The sequence below is a fragment of the Panthera tigris genome, chromosome C1 (assembly GCF_018350195.1).
Source record: "Panthera tigris isolate Pti1 chromosome C1, P.tigris_Pti1_mat1.1, whole genome shotgun sequence".
Lineage (NCBI taxonomy): Eukaryota > Metazoa > Chordata > Mammalia > Carnivora > Felidae > Panthera > Panthera tigris.
In genome coordinates this window covers 191,368,378-191,389,538 of record NC_056667.1, presented here as the reverse complement: position 1 = coordinate 191,389,538, position 21,161 = coordinate 191,368,378, and the positions used below count along the sequence as shown (strand labels likewise).

General features: G+C 37.7%; 2 protein-coding genes across 16 annotated transcripts in view; one reads left to right on the top strand and one right to left on the bottom strand.

The window, feature by feature from the left end:
• Positions 1-21,161, top strand: part of METTL21A (methyltransferase 21A, HSPA lysine) — a 60,240-nt gene that overhangs the window by 11,352 nt on the left and 27,727 nt on the right. For 5 of the 8 annotated variants that reach the window (XM_042995190.1, XM_042995189.1, XM_042995187.1 and 2 more), the window contains exon 4: positions 1,533-2,740. The exons of 1 other annotated variant lie outside the window; for it this stretch is intronic. In XM_042995190.1, coding sequence (XP_042851124.1) covers positions 1,533-1,930 — 398 coding nt within the window. In that variant the 3' untranslated portion in view covers positions 1,931-2,740. Of the gene's footprint in view, positions 1-1,532; positions 3,248-21,161 lie in introns of those variants that run through there. 2 more of the 8 variants (XM_042995192.1, XM_042995193.1) reach the window with 2 other exon arrangements.
• The window catches only part of CREB1 (cAMP responsive element binding protein 1), a 60,766-nt gene continuing 47,862 nt past the window's right edge, over positions 8,258-21,161 (bottom strand). For 7 of the 8 annotated variants that reach the window (XM_042995185.1, XM_042995181.1, XM_042995182.1 and 4 more), the window contains one exon: positions 8,258-14,523. In XM_042995185.1, coding sequence (XP_042851119.1) covers positions 14,379-14,523 — 145 coding nt within the window. In that variant the 3' untranslated portion in view covers positions 8,258-14,378. The remainder of the gene's footprint in view (positions 14,524-21,161) is intronic. The other variant, XR_006220902.1, reaches the window with a different exon arrangement.

The window sequence follows — 21,161 nt, the reverse complement described above, 5'->3', positions numbered from 1 at the left end:
GCAGTTGATAGAGGAGTGGCCAAGTCGCATCAAGGTCCTACCGAAACTCCTGGAACACCTAGCAGATTAGAAGCAGCCTCAGAACCTCAGAAACCCTCCGAGACAGGCGTCGGAAAGGTCTACGTGCAAAAAGTATTCAAATGAACACCAAGGTGATCTACAAAAGACTAGATCACTCCAGTATTGCCAGCAAATACAGACCGTTGTTACGAAATCCAGACATAAATTTCTAAGTCAAACCAGGAAAAGGCTGGCTGTGAGCTTGACTGTGGGGGGAGACCGGAAGTGACTCTGCGTTCTTCTCCTTGAGGCAGCGCGCTGCTCGGCCAGAATGGTCAACGCGGTAGGTGCGTGCTTGTAAAGTCCAACAACCGGAGCACCTTTGTCTGGGTCACACGGAGCACTGTAAACGTCAGATTGAATTCCACCAGCTGCCGCTGAGGGGGTGCTTGCCGTAGCCGGTGTGGAACCCCGTGGGGGCGTGACCCACGAAGGTCACAAACTACAGAAGACACGGAAGCGAGAATCTTCTGAAAGAATGGAAATTACATTAAATTTCAGAAGTTACAAAGTCAGAGCCGAACAGGATTATGCATACGGTTCCTGCAGCGCAGATGAGGTACTTCAGGGCCGGCCTTAGCTAGTTGCTTCACTGCTGTCAGGGTGACTACAGTTCGGTCTTCTCCCAGCCGTATTGGTTCCCGGCAAACATTTAGTTCATGGTAAACAACTCGTGAGAAACGTTGATGAAATACTGCCTCCTTTGCCGTATGCATGCAGGAACTCAGCATTTAGTAAACATGATCTCACGTTTTAACCTACGGTAATTTAGTACAATCTAGGAATTTCTAGGTTTAACCACTTTTCAAAATATATACATATATATGTGTACATACATACATACATATATGTATATAACTTACGTGTATATACATACATGTATATATATATATATAACTTAAATACATACAGGTTGGCTGCTTCCTAACAGCATAAGGAGATGTGGACTGGGATTTCTTAATAGCCAATTAATCCCTCCTTGATTCTTGTTAAAGCTTAGACCTGAGAAAGTAGCCTTTCCCTGTTTTTGGTATCTTGTTGTCTTTATAATCATTTGCTCCTAGATTTTTCTTTTGTGGATTCCATTTTACCTTCAGGTCTACTGACTCGAAGATCATGAGCTAATGAATAAAATGTAGTGGTAGATACCTGTGGGAGGTGGGCCAGTTCCACCTGCAGAATCCAGAAGCTTCAGTGTTGGGTCACTGGGGGGCTCTGCACTTCAGAGGCACAACTTAGCAAACAGATGTGTCAGAGGGGCAAATCCAAAGTTCACTTTTACCAGTAAGCGGTGCAGAGGAGCTTCTGGTCATTTTCTGATCGTTTGCAGCCATCCCTGAAGGGCATGAGCTTCTGGATTTCAGGTGGAATATTAGAGACATTCCCCCTCCCACCCCCCGCTTGACTTGACACCCCTACCTGTTAGTTGTATTGATGTGCACATGACTCTCTCTCTCTGTCCCACATTCTAGGTGCTCATGTGACTATCACGGATCGAAAAGTAGCATTAGAATTTCTTAAATCAAATGTTCAAGCCAACTTACCTCCCCATATCCAACCCAAAGCTGTTGTTAAGGAGCTGACTTGGGGACAAAATTTGGGGAGTTATTCACCTGGAGAATTTGACCTGATACTTGGAGCTGATATCATATATTTAGAAGAAACATTCACAGATCTTCTTCAGACTTTGGAACATCTCTGTAGCAACCGCTCCGTGATTCTTTTAGCTTGCCGAATTCGCTATGAACGAGATAACGACTTCTTGGCGATGCTGGAGAGGCAGTTTACTGTGACTAAGGTTCACTACGATCCTGACAAAGACGTACATATTTACAAAGCACAGAAGAGAAACCAGAGGGAGGACTTCTAGTTGGCTGTAATTTTTAGGAATGTTGTTATTGAGTGTGTCGGTGAAGGTCTTAGCCTGGGAATCGAACCACATTTGATGAAATGGCTCCTGAACAAAAAGTCTAACCAACCAAAGGTTCCCAAGGGACAAAGCACATGTGCCGTTTGAAAACAAAGTGGCACTTTGTCCCACTGCTGTGACTTCATAGTCCTATTTTACTTTGAAAAGTCCAACTAGCGTTAAAGGAATGTATGAGATATCTGTATCCCATACTGCCCCCTCTTGGTAAACAATTTTCACTGGTGATAGAATGAAGGGCTGGTATAAAAGGGCCTTCAAAGCAGTGAGCTTGTTTCGGTGAGGCTAACCCATGCAAGTTCTATTAAATACATTCTGAGATACATGTTGAGCCCAGTTTTCTAATTTTCTGAATATAAAGCAAGAGGCTTAATGTATATTCCCTGAGCTGTTGATGCTCTTGAAATCTTTTGTCTGCCCCATTTAGGTTTTAAGTATTACTTTTGGTTACTTGAGATGAGGATGTGAGTTCCCTGAGGTCTCGTTTCATGCTTTTTGGCTTAATTTCCGATTTAGGCACACAAACAAATGAAGTAAAACTAAAAGTTGAGCTACGTCTTGAAACCACCATGTGCTGCGCCTGGGGTGTCGTCTTCAATAGCTGTAGTTTTCCCCTGGCACTCCCCTTTCTCAGATGTTGTGTTTGTATTTCTTTCCTAGGCTTTCCCCTCCTTCGTATAATGCATAAGATGACGTTGAAAACAGTTGGAAATCTCACCCCTTCATGGGAGGTTAACTCCCCGAGAAGCTCCTTCCACGTTGTGCTTGTAATTGCTTATTCCATGTCTGGATTCCCCAGAAGATGGGGAGCTTCTGGGGGCCAGGACTGGTGCCTCCTCCAGGGCTGCGTCCCAGCAGCCAGTGTCTCAGGGCCAAATATTCACTGAATGAAAAACTGCATTCCATTTAGAGGGTACTGGTATTTGGGTTAAATGACTGCTACATTGTTTTATGATTATCTTTGACAGACTTTATGAATGAAGTCTCTCTCTCTCTCTCTTTCTCTCTCACACACCCCCCCTCTTTTTTTTTTTTTAAAGCAATGTAAAAGCTTAACAGTTTAAACAAATTCAGATGACAAGAATTAAAATCTCAGTATGGTCGAGGGTACTGGAGATAGATCTTTGTAAATCATCGGAAACAAGACCTCCTTCCTCTTAACCTTTTAATGACTACCTTGGATGTGAAAATACCCAATACATTATTTTCTACATATATTTTAGAGGTTTTACTTTTAATAAAGATGAATTATGAATTAAACGTTCTGAGCATTCTGTGACGTACAGGTTCAACACAATTTTGATAAATGCACGTGACATAGAAATATCCATAGTCCAGCAAATCCGTAAAACGCCAGTACTGTGCTATGAACATGGAAGGTCTTTTAAAACAAGTAAAACACAAGCCCTGCAGTATCAACACTGTAATGAAATGAAAGGCCGGTCCCCCACTCAGGTATGTTCTTCGAAATGAGTATTTTAATTGGGGTTCAGCTCCCTTAATATCCCTGACTTTGCAGAACAGACATTAAAGTGGTTTTGGGTGGGGATGGAAAACTTCAAGATGTCTGGGTGCTCTACCGAGTGAACGAAGCATTAATTGGTGGTGTTGCATGTTCACAAAACATTGAGGGTCAGAAAAGGTTGAAGGTAATTTTTTTTCTTGTCTTAATAGATGTCAATAAAAGGCAAGAAAAATTCAACAGGAATAGTTTGGTGTTTAAGTGAAAAATCAAATGATTTTTTTTGGCTTTGCGTTTAAAGTGTTGTCTCAGGCCAAGTTCCCTGGGGAAATACACTCAGAGATGGACATTAGGGTGTAGAAAGTTTAAATGGGAATGATTTCAAGATCGACATCTCTGAGGTAGTAAAAGTAGTAGGATTGGGAAGTAGGGGGGAATTAGGCTGGGATGCAGTCAGGAGTCCTCAGAAACGAGAGCTAGGATGGCCCTGTAGCTGGGCCATACTAAGCCAAGAGGGCAGGGTTTTATATCCCTGCATAGATTAGTCATGTGATCTAAGGGGCATACCCTCAGGATGAAGAAAAGACCTGGAGAGAACTCAGCTGAGAGCCATCCTCCAACATTGCCAGAAGCTGGGGAAGTGAGTGCTTAATGGGTGTGTGGGGGTGAGGGATGGGGCTGGGGGTAGACGTTATATCTGGATAGTATGCCACAGTGTCCGCTATAAATGTCAGGAAAGCTGTGATGGCTTTCTCTTATGTTAAAGGATTGACCTCAGGAACGTGCATTCTAAGTGTGCCTGTCTTATCCTCAAGGATAGAAACCTAGTCTAAACCAACTATATGCTAAGCATTGATTTTCACACTCCTCAGTTTTAGAACTCTTAGTTCCAGTGACTTTTCCCACAATTAAGATCAAATACTGGTGCCAAGATGCTATGTTAAAATATATGTAGGACGCCAGGTTCTTAGAACTATCACTATAAAGTACGCTGTCATTCCCTGTGCAGATTACTTATTTTTTTAATGTTCATTTATTTTTGAGAGAGACCGAGTGTGAGCAGGGGAGGGGCAGAGAGAGGGAGACACAGAATCCGAAGCAGGCGCCAGGCTCAGAGCTGTAAGTACAGAGCCTGATGCGGGGCTCAAAGCCACGATCATGACCTGAGCCGAAGTCCCTGACGCTCAACTGATTGAGCCACCCAGCTGCCCCAAGATAACAGTTTTTAAATCGGGAAGAGGGGCACCTGGGTGGCTCAGTTGGTTGAGTGTCTGACTCTTGATTTCAGCTCAGGTCATGACCCTAGGGTTGTGGGATTGAGCCCTGTGTTGGGCTCCACTCTGAGTGTGGAGCCTGCTTGAGATCCTCTCTGCCCCTCTTGCCCACCCTCTCTCTCTCTCTCTCAAGATAAAAATTTTAAAGTAATTTTAAAAACCACTTTTTAATATACCAGCATGGGGCCTGACATCATAGTTGGTGAAATAGTCCTGTGATTTATTTTTGTGTCAGAGACATGGTCATAATTGTACTGCTACCCCAGAACCTCTACCTAGACATAAGCAGCGTTCTTTTGTTTTAATTTAAATTTTTAATATTTATTTCTGAGAGGGCGAATGGGAGAGCAGGGCGGGAGGGGCAGAGAATCTGAATTGGGCTCACGCTGATAGTAGCTGGCCCGACGCGGGGCTTGAACCCACAAACCATGGGATCATGACCCGAGTCAGAGGCTTAACCCTGAGTCATCCAGATGCCCCGAAAAGTAGCATTTTCAAGGTCTTTAACAAGAACGAGGCAACATGTTGCAGTGAGTAGGGAGAGCCTTGTTCTGGGAAAAAGAGAAACTGACAAGAACTGCATGAAATCAGGGCAGAACTCCGTTCTTTTTTTGTGACTTTAAAAATTGAGGATTTGTTAGCTCTGACGTTTCTTTCCAATCTTCAATCATATTATGCTTTTCTTTCTACAGCCAGGAAGTGTTAAAACTTAACACTAGAAGACATGGTATGCTGAAAAATTAAGTTTCCTACCTGAGAACTATTTTTGTGGTAGAGGGGAAATCCCTACAACAGAGGTGTGAAAAGGGGGGCCTATCTGCTAGAAAACCTTGTGTTGAGGCTGGCTCTGCCACTTCTAACTCCTAAAAATTACTTACACTATAAAGCTTGACATTAAAAAAATACCAACGTGATCTTTTTATTAATTTAGCAAATTATTAATGCTTAGGAAGCAACCTTCAAATATGAAAACCATACTTAATAAACATTCCCACTTCTCAGTATCTATCGTAAAGATAAACTAGCTTCTATTTATACTGACTTGTGTGTATCTGGAAGAGTCAAAAGTAACAACCTACATGTTCACAAAAGAGGGTGCTTGTTAAACTATGATACATCTACACAATGGGATACCACACATCCGTTAGAAAGACTGAGGCAGATGTACATAAACTGAAATAGAACTGTCAAGACACATTCAGTGAAAAAGTACCATTTATGTAAAAAGGGGAGAGAGGAGAGAATAGACATTACATTTGCATGTATATGCACAGATTGTCTCTAAAAGGATACACAAGAAACTGCTTCCCCATTTGTCCTATTTTCCAAACGTACATACTACTTAAGGAAACGAAGTTAAAAAATGAGGACACTATCGAGAAAGTGAAACGAAAACTTAAGAGAATGGGAGAAAATAATGACAAATCGTACTACCTGGTGAGGCTCTGGTATCCAGAATATGTAAGAAACTCATAAAACTCAACAACAACAAAAAACACCATTAAAAAATGAGCAAAGGACTTGAACAGACATTCTGAGCATTCTGGTTATCCTCCAAATAACCACAGACACATGATGATACGCGACATCGTTCAGCGTGAGAGTTGCAAATACGATTGACAACGAGCTAGCTCTTCACACCTGTAAAGAGGGGCATAATTAAAACCAACGTTGGTCAGCGCACGGAGAAGTTGGGACACTCACGTATCAATCATCGTTGGCAGGAATGTAAAGTGGTGCGGCAGCTCAGGAGAAATTTGGCAGTTCCTTAGAAAGTAAACATAGAACTACCATATGGCCCAGCAATTCCACTCCTGGGTATGTATTCAGAAGAACTGAAAGCAGGGACTCCAATACCTGCACGTGAATGTTCATAGCGGCATATTCACAAAAGCCAAATAGCGGAAATATCCCAATGTCCATCAGTGGATAAATGAATAAACTGTGGCATATATGACGGATTATTCAGCCATAAGGAATGAAGTACTGATAAATGATTTTGAGGCACCTCAAAAACATGCTAAGTGAAAGAAGCCAGGCACAAAAGGTCACATAGGATCCTGTACGTAAGAAACAATAGGTAACTATAGAAATGGAAAGCAGATTCATGGTTGCCTGGGGATAGAGGGAGGGGAAAATAGTAACTCTTTAATAGATGGAAGGTTTGATTTTGGAGTGACGATTTGGACCTAGATATGCAGTTGGTGGTAGCTAGCACAACGTTGAGAAGGCACTAAGTGCTACCGAATTATTCACTTAAAAATGGTCAATGTTGTTATGTGAATTGTACCTCAATTTAAAAAAAATAGCAAAAAATAGCATTGCAGTGCCTGGAAATACCTTTCCTCTTCACTTGTTAGGACCTCATCAGAATCCTAAGCCCCAGTTTGGTCAATATGCAAAAGAAAGATGTGGAGAAATGAAAAATGCACAGTGGAAGGTAACACTAAGGCAGTGGTTTTCTGGGATTTTGCCTTAAGCAGCGTAGTGGAATAGTGGCATCATTTACAAGATGGAAAAAGCCAGCTGAGAGATGAACGGATTTAGAGGAGAAATGAGAGGTTCTGTTTTGCAATCTGAGTGGAGATGACAAATAGGAGAGTGTAGCACCAGAGCTAAAATTGTGTGAACGTCTTAGAATGGTTTCTTCGGCTGTGTCCTAGAGCTTCCTGAGGACAGGTACTTCTTAGTGCTCAACCATTGGTGAAATAAGCAAGTAACCACAAAGGTATGGATAAAGAGAGGCACTCTATCCTTTTATTGGAGGCTCAAGCACCTGGACACGGGTTACAAGGAGGGTGACTAAAGGTCCCGATTTGCTCAGCACAATCCTGGTTTACACCTGTTGTCCCTATTAATGTCACCCTTTCACTCTCAAAAATGTCTGCTTGAACAATCACCTTAAGTAGTCACACTTTGTAGAAGAGAAAGAATAAAATGTGTGCAATTCCTTCAATACAATAGCAGGTGTAACAAGCTTAATAAATACGTCATGGCAATTTTTAAAAAAAGTACCTTAGGATAAATGCAACTGCTTATTTTCAGAAATTAAATCAACAGGAGAGAATCTTTTATTATGCTTTAAGCAAAGAGCAGATTAACCACACCTCCTCCCATTTCCTATGATCACAGAACTTTAGAATTACAAGGGGGCCTGACAAGTTAGCTATTCTCATTGTTTTTCCAATTAAAACATGTATTTTCTGACACTGGAGACAGCTGGTCATATGTCTCCATTGGTTTTCTCAATAGGGCGGTAACATCTCCACATCTTCAAATAGGCACTGTTCAATCTTTCTGAACAAAGAAATCTTGTGCTAAAAATGAGGAATACAGTAAAATTAAATAACTGAAGATATGTTCTGGTTTCTCAAATTAGTTTTCCGTTGCCGTGCAACACAAGCTTGTGATATATTCTAACATAAACTTTGCTCATTTAACAAAAGTAATAAACTGAAGTCCCAGAAAATACAGCTTAACACTACTGGCAGAAACCAAAATCGAGAGATCCCATCCCCAAAAAAGAGACTTACAGAGTTTTTAAAAGCATGTTTATGTGACTGCACATAAATGTGTGTAAAAAGGGCATTAGGACAGTTGATACCACAAAGATTACAGTAAGAAAAAGCACTTTCTGACAATATTTCACAAATTCACAAGGATCACTTTAATATACAAAGCAATTGCTACCATTCTGAACACAAAGCAGCTACTATGTACATAGTGTTAATAAAATGCATTATAACTCAGTACATTTTCTCTCTTTACACAGATAGAGCACAAAAAGATTTAGGTAAAAAAATTAAAACAGGGATGTTTCTAGAATGTAGGGAATTTTATTAGAAATGTATTTCCCTCATTATATTTACTTAATATTCAACTCCAATAGTAACATCAGAGTTAAAAATCGATACCCTGTTTTGTGCTGATAGTTTTGGGGGGAGGTATTCTTTACCCCAATCCTCAAGGAAAAATTAAAACAAAAACAAAAACACCATCTTTCTCTCTAGAAACTTCCCTGATTATTTTGTTTCTAAAAAGTCTCAAGTGATACATCTAGGTTAGAAATAATTCCTTTTTTGGGTGGGGAGGACAAGTGACATGTGGACAAATCAGTTGGGGACGACTCTACATGGAAAACTGCTAACTAGCACTCCTCTTTGCCACCCCTCCATAAATCCATACTCACAGAACAATGGTGACAAATTATTTCCCACTTTTAATATAAATAATTTTTATTACATACACAAATTGGAGTGGCACCTGGATAAAAATATGTCTATAAAGCATTTACCAATTCAATTTTAAAAACTTAAGAAAATAAAACCTCCCAAACACAAAGATAGATCATTTCACTTGGCCAACTAACATAAGATTACTATTTGCAGGGATTTTCTTCCTTCCCTACCAATTTTTCAACTATCTCAGATTGACTCTTACATTTCTGAGATGCTCCTCGGAAGCTTGGAAACGCCCATACTTCTGTAGGCAAGTATCACATAATGCCTGTATAAAGGAGGTAAAATCTGATTTTCCTACCATTTGCCCCTTTTCAAAGACATTTCCCAAAGATTGTTCATTTTCCTTTTACTTGCTGGTGAGAATAATTAAAAATGTATCAGGTTATATACCCAGCTAGGACCTGCACCCACAGTACCAGAATGCAGACAGGTCAATATTTTCTCTCTGTGCTAAAACAACTCTGCCTGTTTATATCATCTTCACAGGCTTTGTTCTATTTTTTTTTTTCTATTTTTATTTTTTTAAAAAATAAATTTCAAGCTAAAACACCTGAAATATAATCCCTCCACTCAAACGTTATCTGGTCCCTCTTAGAGTTTGCCCCCCTGAGGACACATACAAAGGCTTAAGCTACATTCACTAATCAGTACGAACTTATCAGAAGCATATGAGACAGATGGAACTTCAGCACCCTGTTTGATTTATTTGAAATTCTTCCATACTGACTCAGCTTCATGATATGTTCAACCCCTCAGGGATTAGTGCCTCTCCTAGCCATTGATTCGAGAAAGTCAAGGAAACCAGTTCCTAGTACATACAGTGACTGTGCAGTCAACTTAAAAAAAGTCAACGTATCAACATTAAAAGTATTCAAGATGTAGGCAAACCATCCAACAAAAGTTCTAGTTGTGCTTTGTACAACAGAGTGAGCAAATGTATCCCTCGACTCTTCACCTCCAGGCAGCTTACCAAAGCGCGTTGCGCTTTCCCTTCTCACTGGACCTCAGTCCGATTTAGGTGTTTGATGGTAACAAAGCCAATTTAAAGTGAAAAAAACCTCAGTCAAATCATTCCATGTGGTCTCCATGATGATGGTAATTAACTGCCTTGAAAACTATTTTACTGTTCTAGATAAATTGATGGATATCTTGGTACCCTATAGACAACACTAATGTTGGAATGGGAACAGAGTCTCATTTAAAATTGAAAATAAGTATCAATTTACTCCAGTTGCTTTTCCTTCTATCTTTATCCATGATGTAAAAGAATCCCATTGGGTTCAAACTCATCTTTTAATTAACTGGGCTAGTCAAATCTAATTTCCTGTTACTTTTCTTTCACAGCTATTTATAAGGCTAGCCTTTAGGTGCTAAAATATTTTAATGAAATTTTCCATTTAAAAAAGTCACATGATTTGAAGAGAGGAAAAAGACATAAAAAGCCAGTTGACAATCAATTGATGAGGGAACTTTTCTCAAGTTGCTAACACCCAACAGGGTCATTTTTTAAAAGTGCAAGTTACACCAAACATTTACAAAGAATATAATGTAAATATAATCCAAATAAATATACAACTTTTGTATCAGGTCAACGGGAAACAGCATACCAAAAGTTTTCAGAGCCAAAAAGGCAACAAAATGAAGCCTCTTACAAATAACTGAAAAAGTGTGTAATGACTGTTCTAAAAACCCACTTTAATTCAAAAATCATAACTTTATATTCGCCTTATTTAATCCTGCAAAATGAAGCAGACTTTTTGATCTTCGAAATAAAGAGACCAATTTATGCTAATAAATTGACTGTTGCTGATCACAAAATTAAAAACATTTTTAAAATGTAAAGAAGAAATCTAGATTGAAGTCACTTCAAGTAAGTAAAAGCATCCTGGTTTAAACACACTGGTTGTTTCTTCCTAAGCCTTTGTATGATTCCACATGTCACCCCAAGTGGTCAAAATGATAGTAGGGATTAGGCCTGAGAGACAGAGATAAACTTCAGCCAGATGACTTCTGATCGGACAGCCTGCCTGACTGGTATTGTGCTTTCAGATTCTAGCACTGCTGCTGACCTACCATCAAAACACATTTTTCTGAAAAAAATCCCTGCTCAAATGAAAACACCCAAATTCCTCCCCCAGGATGAGTTTTGAAAAATCAGTGGTACCTTTTAGAAGCTATCTGCAAAATGTTCTTACCACTGTTATAGCTGCCAGAGACAAAGCATAAAAACCAAATACTTTGGGGGCGGGGGAGTTTTCAAGTGACTAGTAACATACATAAAAGTATCAAGCCAAAGAAAACGAACAGTAAAAATAAAATACTTGGAAGAAAATTAGAAGACAAAAATCAATCATGAGTGCTGGAGTAATGCAGTCCAAGAAACTACCAAACGGGATGCAACAGAACACGCAAAGATGTAAAATTTCATCTGACCTCAATATACTATAATACTCAGCATTCCTGACTTAGGAGCTCTCAGAGCTTCAGATTATATACTGTATGTATTTATATATATGTACACATATATTATACAAATGCCATTTCCCCCCCCCCCCAATAATATCTAAACGAACAGAGCACCTATGACAATATGATGGTTGCCAATATGGTACTTGAGTTTGAAAAGAATGAAATTAAAATTAGATCTGATATCAGTTTTTTAATAAGGTGGACACATTGGATCTAGCCCTTTCTAAACCACTTTTCAGCTAAACACTATCAAAGTTTGAAAACTCGTAAGAGTAATATATCAAAAATAAACCCCTCCCACTTCATTTTTATTAGAGTTAATCTGTCCTATAGATAAAAGTGCCACATGGCCCTATATTTGCAAAGTAAGCGATACCAAACTTGCTATTTTCTAGGCAAATCAGTAGCATATGTACAGATTCCTATGATATTTTCATTCCCTTTTGGCCAATATGAAGAGAAAAAAACATTTATTACTGGTAATGTGGCCATATATGTTCTTGGCTACAAGATTTTTTTTTAAATTATGTCATTTCCTTAATAAAGATTCTCAAAGTTGCATGCTTAAAAACAAACACCTTTTTTCCAATTCTTGTTAAAAAAAAAAAAGTCTGCACAAAAGATGCTTAATTTCTATCTGTATAAACTGAAATTTTCAAGTCTCTTTATGGGTCTAAAACAGATTTAGCAACAGAATATATTTCTTACCTCACCATTAAGTAACTGACTTCAAACCAGTGCAATCATCCTCAAGGTACAAAGGACCTGGTGTTTGTAAAAACTTACAAATTCAACCAGCTAATATGGATGTGACTGCCTTGATTCATCAGGGACTAAGAGGACCACCAACTTTTCTAACTAAACAGAATGCCTCAACTTTTGGAAACATTTTACTTTGGAGAATACAACTTGCTAAATACTAGGCAATTTTCATTTATAAAGTTTATGACATTCAAAACATTTTGACTCATTAAGAAAGAATTCTAGTTTGTGAAAAGATTTGTCACTTTGCTTGGTTTCTGCTGAAGTTTTGGAAAATGACACATCTATGCTGGTATACAAATAATTTTTATGCTACAACTTTCCCCATTAGCTCAGCAGGATAAACATCAAACTTTACAGTCGTTTGAAAGCCTTCTTGAGAATCTGGTGAATTGTCCAAATATAAGACTACATCACTCAATTCTTAGAATGATGCTCCTTCATAAACTCTGTTCATCCTTGAAAAGAGACAATGGTTTGTTACAAACAAAAATAAACCATTAACAAATATTAATTAAAAACCTTACTTTTCAAACGGGACCCAACAATTAACACCCACATCTGTATATTTTGTTAATACATTAACAAACTTTTAAAAATAACCCATGACTAAATATAAAACATTAATTTTCTACACTCTTCTTTTAAAAGGAATAACCTTTTCAAATGAGAAATTATATCTAACATTATGACAGTCTCCAATTTTTAAAATCCACCTTAGTCCTATTTTTTTAAAGGGTAACTTTTGTAAAGATTTATCAAGCTTAGTGAATGAGTAATTAATAATTAGAAGTAGTATTGGAAACAATGTATGATACATATAAATACAGACTGGTTTAGTCAGGGGTTAAAACAGGTAGCTCCTTTGCAGAACAACAAAGGCTATACAGCGTATTGGAAAGCTCAAGCACAACTATCCTTTTTAGGAGAAAACCAAAAAAAAAAAAAAAAAAAAAAGTTTTGTAAGAATGACAATCCAAATATTGTAGTACAGCAGTCATTCAAATGCGTCTGAAGAAAATAACTCTCCTTGTGTACATCTAATACTGTACTTTTTATAACTATATCCTTACACTTTCATTAAAAAATTCACTAAGGATACTCTGTTAAAGTATGTTAATATGGAAAAGATTTAAAATCAGTATTTTTCTACAACACAACATTTTATAAACAAATATATCACTTTGTTTTATTTAACATCTTGAAGGCTTTCCTGTTGGTGGTATAGTGTAAGTGCAAATGGGAACAGTTTAATTAGAAATATCTTTTTAAGTAAATGAGTGACATAAGTATTTTTGAAGGCGATGACAAAAACATTTATTTAAAAACCTTGTTACGTAACTCAAGGGGCTGGTTTACTAATGAGCATCTTTTTACTAAGAATTTAGTACTAACTAAAACAAGCTTTGTACTTTTATTTACTTCAGTTTAATTTAAAATTCAAATACCATGCTTTTTCATTCAGTTGGTTACTTCTTTTAATGTATTCAAGAATGTTGAACACATACAGAACTGAAATAAGAAGCAACAACTGCCCTACAGAAGAGCTACAGTTAATACAGAAGGTCAAGGACAAGTTGTCAGTATTGAAGAAGAGAATGTACATAGAAAGCACTTCGAATTCATTCTTAATTTCTTCAACACCACACTAAAACTCTTTTTTAGAGGGTATATCTCTTTGCAATTTTACATAATTCACAATGAAAATGTGAAAACACGTCAATTTGGCAATCAACACTTCTTCATTGCACCTTACTTACTTTATGCATGCGGCCCACACATTACTTCAGCTCAAGAGGCTGGGGTAATTCTGTCCCTAAGGCAATCAAGGAGCTCAGCACAAACCTTGAAATCATTTAAAAAAAGATTTTCTTTTCCTCATTTCCCCCATCAATTTACAAGTAAACAAATTATTACTTCTTGAAGAGGGTGGGGGATGAAAAGCAGAAGTCTCTTCATGATTCCTGGTGCTGAAAATTTCTTGAGGGGAGACGTGGAGGCAGGTGTTGGAACATTCACAGTTTAATGCAAAAGCACAAATGAATGAAATTCTGTAGTTGCTTTCAGGCAGTTTTGCGCATAGAAAAAAAGAAATGTTTAGAAAATAAAATGTTTATTTTGTCTTTCTGCTTGAGGCCAAGCCAGTCCTTTTCCACCATGACAGGTGAAATTTAAATCCCAAATTAATCTGATTTGTGGCAGTAAAGGTCCTTAAGTGCTTTTAGCTCCTCAATGAGAGTCTTATTTTGGTTTTCAAGCACTGCCACTCTGTTTTCTAAACATTTCACATATTCTTTCTTCTTTCTACGACACTCTCGTGCTGCTTCCCTAGGAGCAAAGGAGGACAGGAAAAATTATGCAACATTTATTTCTATATCACTTATTTTGGCTTAGAATGCTTTTAGATATTTAGCTCAAAGCAACAAATATTTTAATATACATTAGGCATTTGAAAAAACTACACAGAAGGACTTGGAAATTGCCTCATGTAACATTTTAATATACCATAGATGTTTGATTTAAAAAAAGGACCCCGAATGTGAAAACCCCACAAACAACCCAAAGGGCTGAATGATCACTTAAAATTATATCACTGGTTATTGACAGGATCTGCCTCATACCTATAAAACTTGAAATTCTATAAATATCAATAACTAAGAAAATACCAAAGCTAAACATCAGTGTGCAAAACATCGTAAATTGAACAGAAAATTCTCACAAACACATCATTTCAGGGCATTAAAAAAAGACAACAACAATCTAACATGAGTCTCTTCCACAAATGATGTTGAGAACACTGTATATCCACATGCAAGAGAATGAAGTTGGACCCTTAATTATGCCATGTACAAAAACTAATTGAAAATGGATTGAAGATCTAAATGTAAGACCTAAAACTATAAAACTTCTAGAAGAAAACACAGGAGAAAAGCTTCAAGACACTGGATTTGGCAGCGCTTTCTTGGCTATGCCACCAAAAGCATAGACAACAAAAGCAAAAATAAACAAATTGGGTCACATCAAACTTAAAAAATTCTGTTCATGAAAGGGCACAATCAACAGAGTGAAAAGGCAACCTATGAATTGGGAGAAGATATTTGCAAATCATATATATATCTAACAGGGAGTTAATATCCAGGATATAATCAAGAAGTTTTACAACTTACAAATCAAAACCACAATGAGATACCACCTCACATCCATTAGGATGGCTACTATTTAAAAAACAAAAACTTAAACAGAAAATAGCGAGGGTTGACAAGGATGAGAAGAAATTTGAACCCTGTGCACTGCTGGTGGAATGTAAAATTGCCCAGCCACTACAGGAAACACTACAGTGATTCCTTAAAAAACTAAAAATAGGATTACCTTGTGATCCAAAAATCCTACTTTTGGATATATATCCAAAGAACACAGGACAGGATATTAAAGAGATATGGGCAAGCCTCCATCCATAACAGCATTATTCATAGTAGTCAACATGCAGAGGCAACCCAAGTACTCATCAACAGACGGATACACTGAAAAAATGTGGTACACATACAATGGAATATTATTCTGCCTTAAAAGGAAGGACATACCATCACACACTACAATGTGGATGAACTTTGAGGACATAATGCAGCAAAATAAGCCAGTCACGAAAAGGACAACTGTGGATTCCACTTATTTCAAGTATCTAAAGTAGTCAAACTCATAAAAACAGATAGTAGAGTGGTGACTGCCAAGGACTCACAGAAGGGGAAAAGGAGGGAAGCTGCTTTTAACAGAGGTTCAGTTTTGCAAGGCAAAAAAGTTCTGGAGATCTGTTGCACAATACTGTGTACATATTTAACACCACTGAACTGTATACTTAAAAATGGTTAAGATGGGGCGCCTGGGTGGCTCAGTCGGTTAAGTGTCCGACTTCGGCTCAGGTCATGATCTCACGGTCCGTGAGTTCGAGCCCCATGTCGGGCTCTGTGCTGACCGCTCAGAGCCTGGAGCCTGTTTCAGATTCTGTGTCTCCCTCTCTCTCTGATCCTCCCCTGTTCATGCTCTGTCTCTCTCTGTCTCAAAAATAAACGTTAAAAAAAAAAATTTTTTTTTAAAAATGGTTAAGATGGTAAATTTTAAATTTTTTACCACAATTAAAAAATTACTAAAAAAAATTTAACACTAAGAATAAAATATTTTTTAGCAAGCTATGAAGGCTAAACTAGTAAACAAACTCTTCTTTTAACTCTATGTGAGTAAGGACCATATATTATATGCTCAGTCACTAGGACTGGCATGAGGTAGGTCCTTATGACTAAGTGAACCAAGAGTTGAAAGCAGAACGGTCCTAAGTCTTTAAACAATGGAAAAAAGCAGCAATTTCTAATCACTCATTTACAGCAGTGGCAGTACTTAGGAGCAGTATTATCTTCAGTGTCCGGTTCTTAGGTTTAAGTGGTTACTTCTTACCAATTACATGGCCACAAGCAAATTATTTAACTTTAGTTACCAGACTGTAAAACAGGTAATATTACCTACTTCAAAAGTTTTATGAGGATTAAGGAGTTAATCTGTAAAAAGTGCATGAAATGGTGGCTGGCATTTCCTAAATGCTACCACATATGTGTTAGCAATGACTGTTTCTAGAGAACTCTAATGTCTTCGTGCCCACATAGCCTACTGGTTCAGAAAAAAGGAGCAAGCTGACTTTTGGAATAAATAAAGATGCACCTGATGATGTATTATCCATGACAGATACAGACAATATATGATCCACTGCATCACTGTACCACTGGTGTAAATTTTTTTGGAAAGAAGTGAAAAATGGCCCAACATTCAAATGCATGATGGAGATCACAAGTCGAGAAGTGCTACGAGGCCAAGAGTGATCTAAAGGGTCACAGTGGGCTTGATTCAGAGGTCAGGCTGGATGTTCTGTGTATGGGGTAAATTCTAACAAAGAGAAAGCCTGTATTATGTATATACACATTTACAAATCTCATTTTATCCAGGGCTGACTCATCTTGTTTTCCTTGCTTTCTCCTTCTCCATCATCTGAGAATTTACAGTCCACAAATGCTCATAGGAATGCTATATCTACATGCTAGTTTCCAAAAGCTAAACTAACATGATCCTATAGGTTAGTATCTCCTAACTTTGTCGTACAAAAATCAGTATACTATAGTGTTGTGAAAGATTAGACTAGGATTCTAAAAAAAAAAAAAAGAACACTGGGCTATGAAAATTAACTGCTTTCTTTCATCTAAGACTTCTGATCCTTTCCATATACTAATGTCAATTGAGACTCTTCAAAGAGCAATTCTAACTAGCATGTCCTAAACTGAACGTGAGTATACAATACTTTTTTTGTGGGGGGCGGCGGGAAGATACCAAATAAATTTCAAGTAACACACAGTCTTGCAGAACAATGCTCAAGTTAGGCTCAAGTTAGGCACGGTTTAAAATAAACAAATTTGGATACAAATTTGGATACAGTATGACATATTAGCAAGAATCCTAAACTGAAAATCAGAAATATTGGGTTCAGATTCTGGCTTTGAAACTAACTAGTTGAGTAGCTTCCAATAGGTCCCATGCAAGAACTGTTTCTTCATCTTTTTTTTTTTTTTTAATGTTTATTTATTTTTGAGACAGAGAGAGAGAGAGCATGAACGGGGGAGGGTCAGAGAGAGGGAGACACAGAATCTGAAACATGCTCCAGGCTCTGAGCTGTTAGCACAGAGCCCAATGTGGGGCTTGAACTCACGGACTGCGAGATCATGACCTGGGCTGAAGTTGGCCGCTGGGCCGAAGTTGGCCGCTTAACCGACTGAGCCACCCAGGCGCCCCTCTTCCACTGTTTTTTAAAAACAGGACTAATCAAGATGCCTCCAACCAGGACTGTTAGGTTCGTATTAAGGAGTTTGCAAAATCAGGGAATAAACGTGGCATGTCATTCTAAAGCACCAATTTTGATTAACGGGTCAGAGGGGTGGCAAGCATTTTCACGTTAAAATAAGCATTACTGTATTTTGGAGTAGAATACAAAATACAAATGAGCTTTAAATAAAAATTTTAAAGAAATCCTTAGCTCGGAGAATGCTTCTTAAAGCTTCTCAAAAATTTCTAGCTAAATATTTTTTAAAAAACAGAAGAAAGTGATAGGATTCTCCCAGTGGATTGGTCTGACACAGTGTGAAGATTAAATTGACCACTGAATGTTTCTTCCAGTAGAGAAACAGGATTTTAGGAGTTTAAGCATTCATGCAAACAGATGGCTTATAGATTCTGAAATTGATGTGATAGGCATATTTTTAGAAAAAAGTTCTTTCACATAATGTGTCTCAACATCCTCCTCCATTCACTGACCTAATTCTTTGCCTCCATATGATACTCTTATTCTGTCTCACTTATTCTTTCCATTTTCAGCATCTTCAATAATTCCAAACTACCTGATTTTTTTTTCTTTTGTCTTCAAAGAAGTTTATCAATTGTACTTTTTCTTTTTTAACAACCAATTTTTTGTTTCGCTGATTTTCCTCTATTGGTTTTCTCTTCAGTTTTATTGATTTTAATTTGCTCTTTTTCCCCCCAGTTTCTTTAGATAGAAGTTAGGTTGGCAAACATTTTTTTGGCTTTTTGGACCAAATGGACTCTGTCACAACTACTGCTGTTGTAGCATGGAAGCAGCCATGGGTAACACATAATTGAATGAACATGGCTGTGTTCCAAATAAAACTTTTTTTTAAGTTTCCTTGTAAATTTATTTGAGAGAGAGAGAGAGAGAGAGAGAGAGAGAGAGAGAGAGAGAGAGAGGATATCAATCCCAACCAGGCTCCGCACCGCCAGCACAAAGCCTGATGCACAGCTCAAACTCACAAACTGTGAGATCATGACCTGAGCCAAGATCTAAAGTTGGACACTTAACCGACTAAGCTACCCAGATGCCCCTCAATAAAAGTTTATAAAAACAGGCAATGAGGTACAGTTTGCCAACCCCTGCCTGACACAGAGGATTCTTTTCTAATGTTAAGTGTTTAAGGATACAAATTTCCCCCTAAGCCCTGACTGAACTGTATCCCACAAATTTTTGTTGTTTTTTAATTTGCACTTAGTTCAAAATATTTATTTCCTTTAAGACTTCCTTTTGACCTATAGATTTAGAAATGTTTGATACTTAATTTCCACACAACTGGGGATATTCTCAGATGTTTTATGGGCCAAGCACATACTTTATATTATTTCTACTCTTTTTAAAAAAAAAAAAAAAAAGTATTTATTTATTTCGAGGGAGAGAAAGAGACAGCAAGTAGGAGAGGGGCAGAGACAGAATCCCAAGCAGGCTCTCCACCATCAGTGCAGAGCCCAACAGAGAGCTCAAACGTACAAACCATGAGACCATGACCCGAGCCAAGATCGAGTCAGATGCTGACTCGACTGAGCCACCCAGGCACCTCTATTTCTATTCTTTCAGATTAACAAGTGTCATAAAAATGCCAAATAGGTACAACTGGTTGATGTCATTCAGGTTGTATCTTTATTTTCTATCATTATTGAAGAAAAGAATGCTGAAGTTTTCAACTATGATTACAGATTTGTTCAATTCTCTGTTTAGTGTCATCAGCCCTGGCCTACTATATGTTAAAATTGTTAGGAACATACACCTACTCTAGTAGAATTAGAGGCCTATGATAATAATGATATTATTATTAGAGGCCTATAATGATAATAATTTTATCATTATACAATGTCCTTTATCCCTGACAATGTTCAGCTTCCTTTAGGTTGCTATTTGCATGGCCTACCCTATTCTACCCCTTTCCTTCCAATCTACCTATGCTTTATATTTGAAAGGAGATTCTTATAAATAATGTATAGTTAAGTCTTGGTTTTTTAATCTGGTTTGTCTTTTACTTGGGTTAGACCATAGTTAGCAACCTGTGACCCATGGGTCAAATCCTCATAGTCTGTTTTTAATAATTTATAAATTTCTAGCCAGACTAACCAAGTAAGTGTGTGTGTTTGTGTGTGTGTGTGAGAGAGAGACAGAGAGAGAAAGAGAGAGAGACAGAGGGAGAGGGAGGGAGGGAGAGGGAGAGAAAAACCACAGATTTTCAATATTAGGAATCAAATCCCTACTAGTCTTCTATATCCATCAAGAAAACCAAAACCAAAAATCCAGAAGTATTTAGTTATAAATGTAACAAAATGTATGTAGGATCTATATGCTAAAAAATGTAATTGTATTCATAGAATGGAAGATACATACTTTGAAAATGCAAAGGAAAGAGAATAGTCCAAGCAATTCTGTAAAAGAGCAAAGTTGGAGGACTCACATTATCAAATTCAAAACTTACTATGAACTACACTAATCAAGACAGCATGGCATCAGTGAAAGCATAAACACAAAGACCAATGAAACAAGCTAGCCAGAAACAGACCCACGCAAATACAGATACATGATTTTTGACAAAAGTACAACGGGAGTTCAACAAAGGATAATCTTTTTAACAACTGATGCTGGAACAAATGGATGTCCACACACAAAACATGAATCTTGATACACCTCACACCTTATACAAAAGTTAACTCAATAGGGATCATAGACCTAAACGTAAAACATACATTGTAACACTGAATAGAGATCAAAAGTAGAACTCTCAAACACTGCTGGTGGGAATGTCAAATGATACAGCCACTTTGGAAAACAATCTGGCAGTTTCTTGTAAAGTTAGATATACACTTACCATTCCAGCTGGCCAGCCCACTCCTAGATATTTACTCAAATGAACTGAAAGTTCATATTAACACCTGTATATATTTATAGTAACTTCATTCATAATGCTCCAAACTGGAAACTATGATGAACGTCAAGGTCAATGGACAAACAAACCACAGTAAAATCATACGAGGCAGTACCAGGGGTAAAACCAACTACTGATCCACGCAAGATAATCAATGAATCTTGAATGCATTCTGCCAAGTCAAAG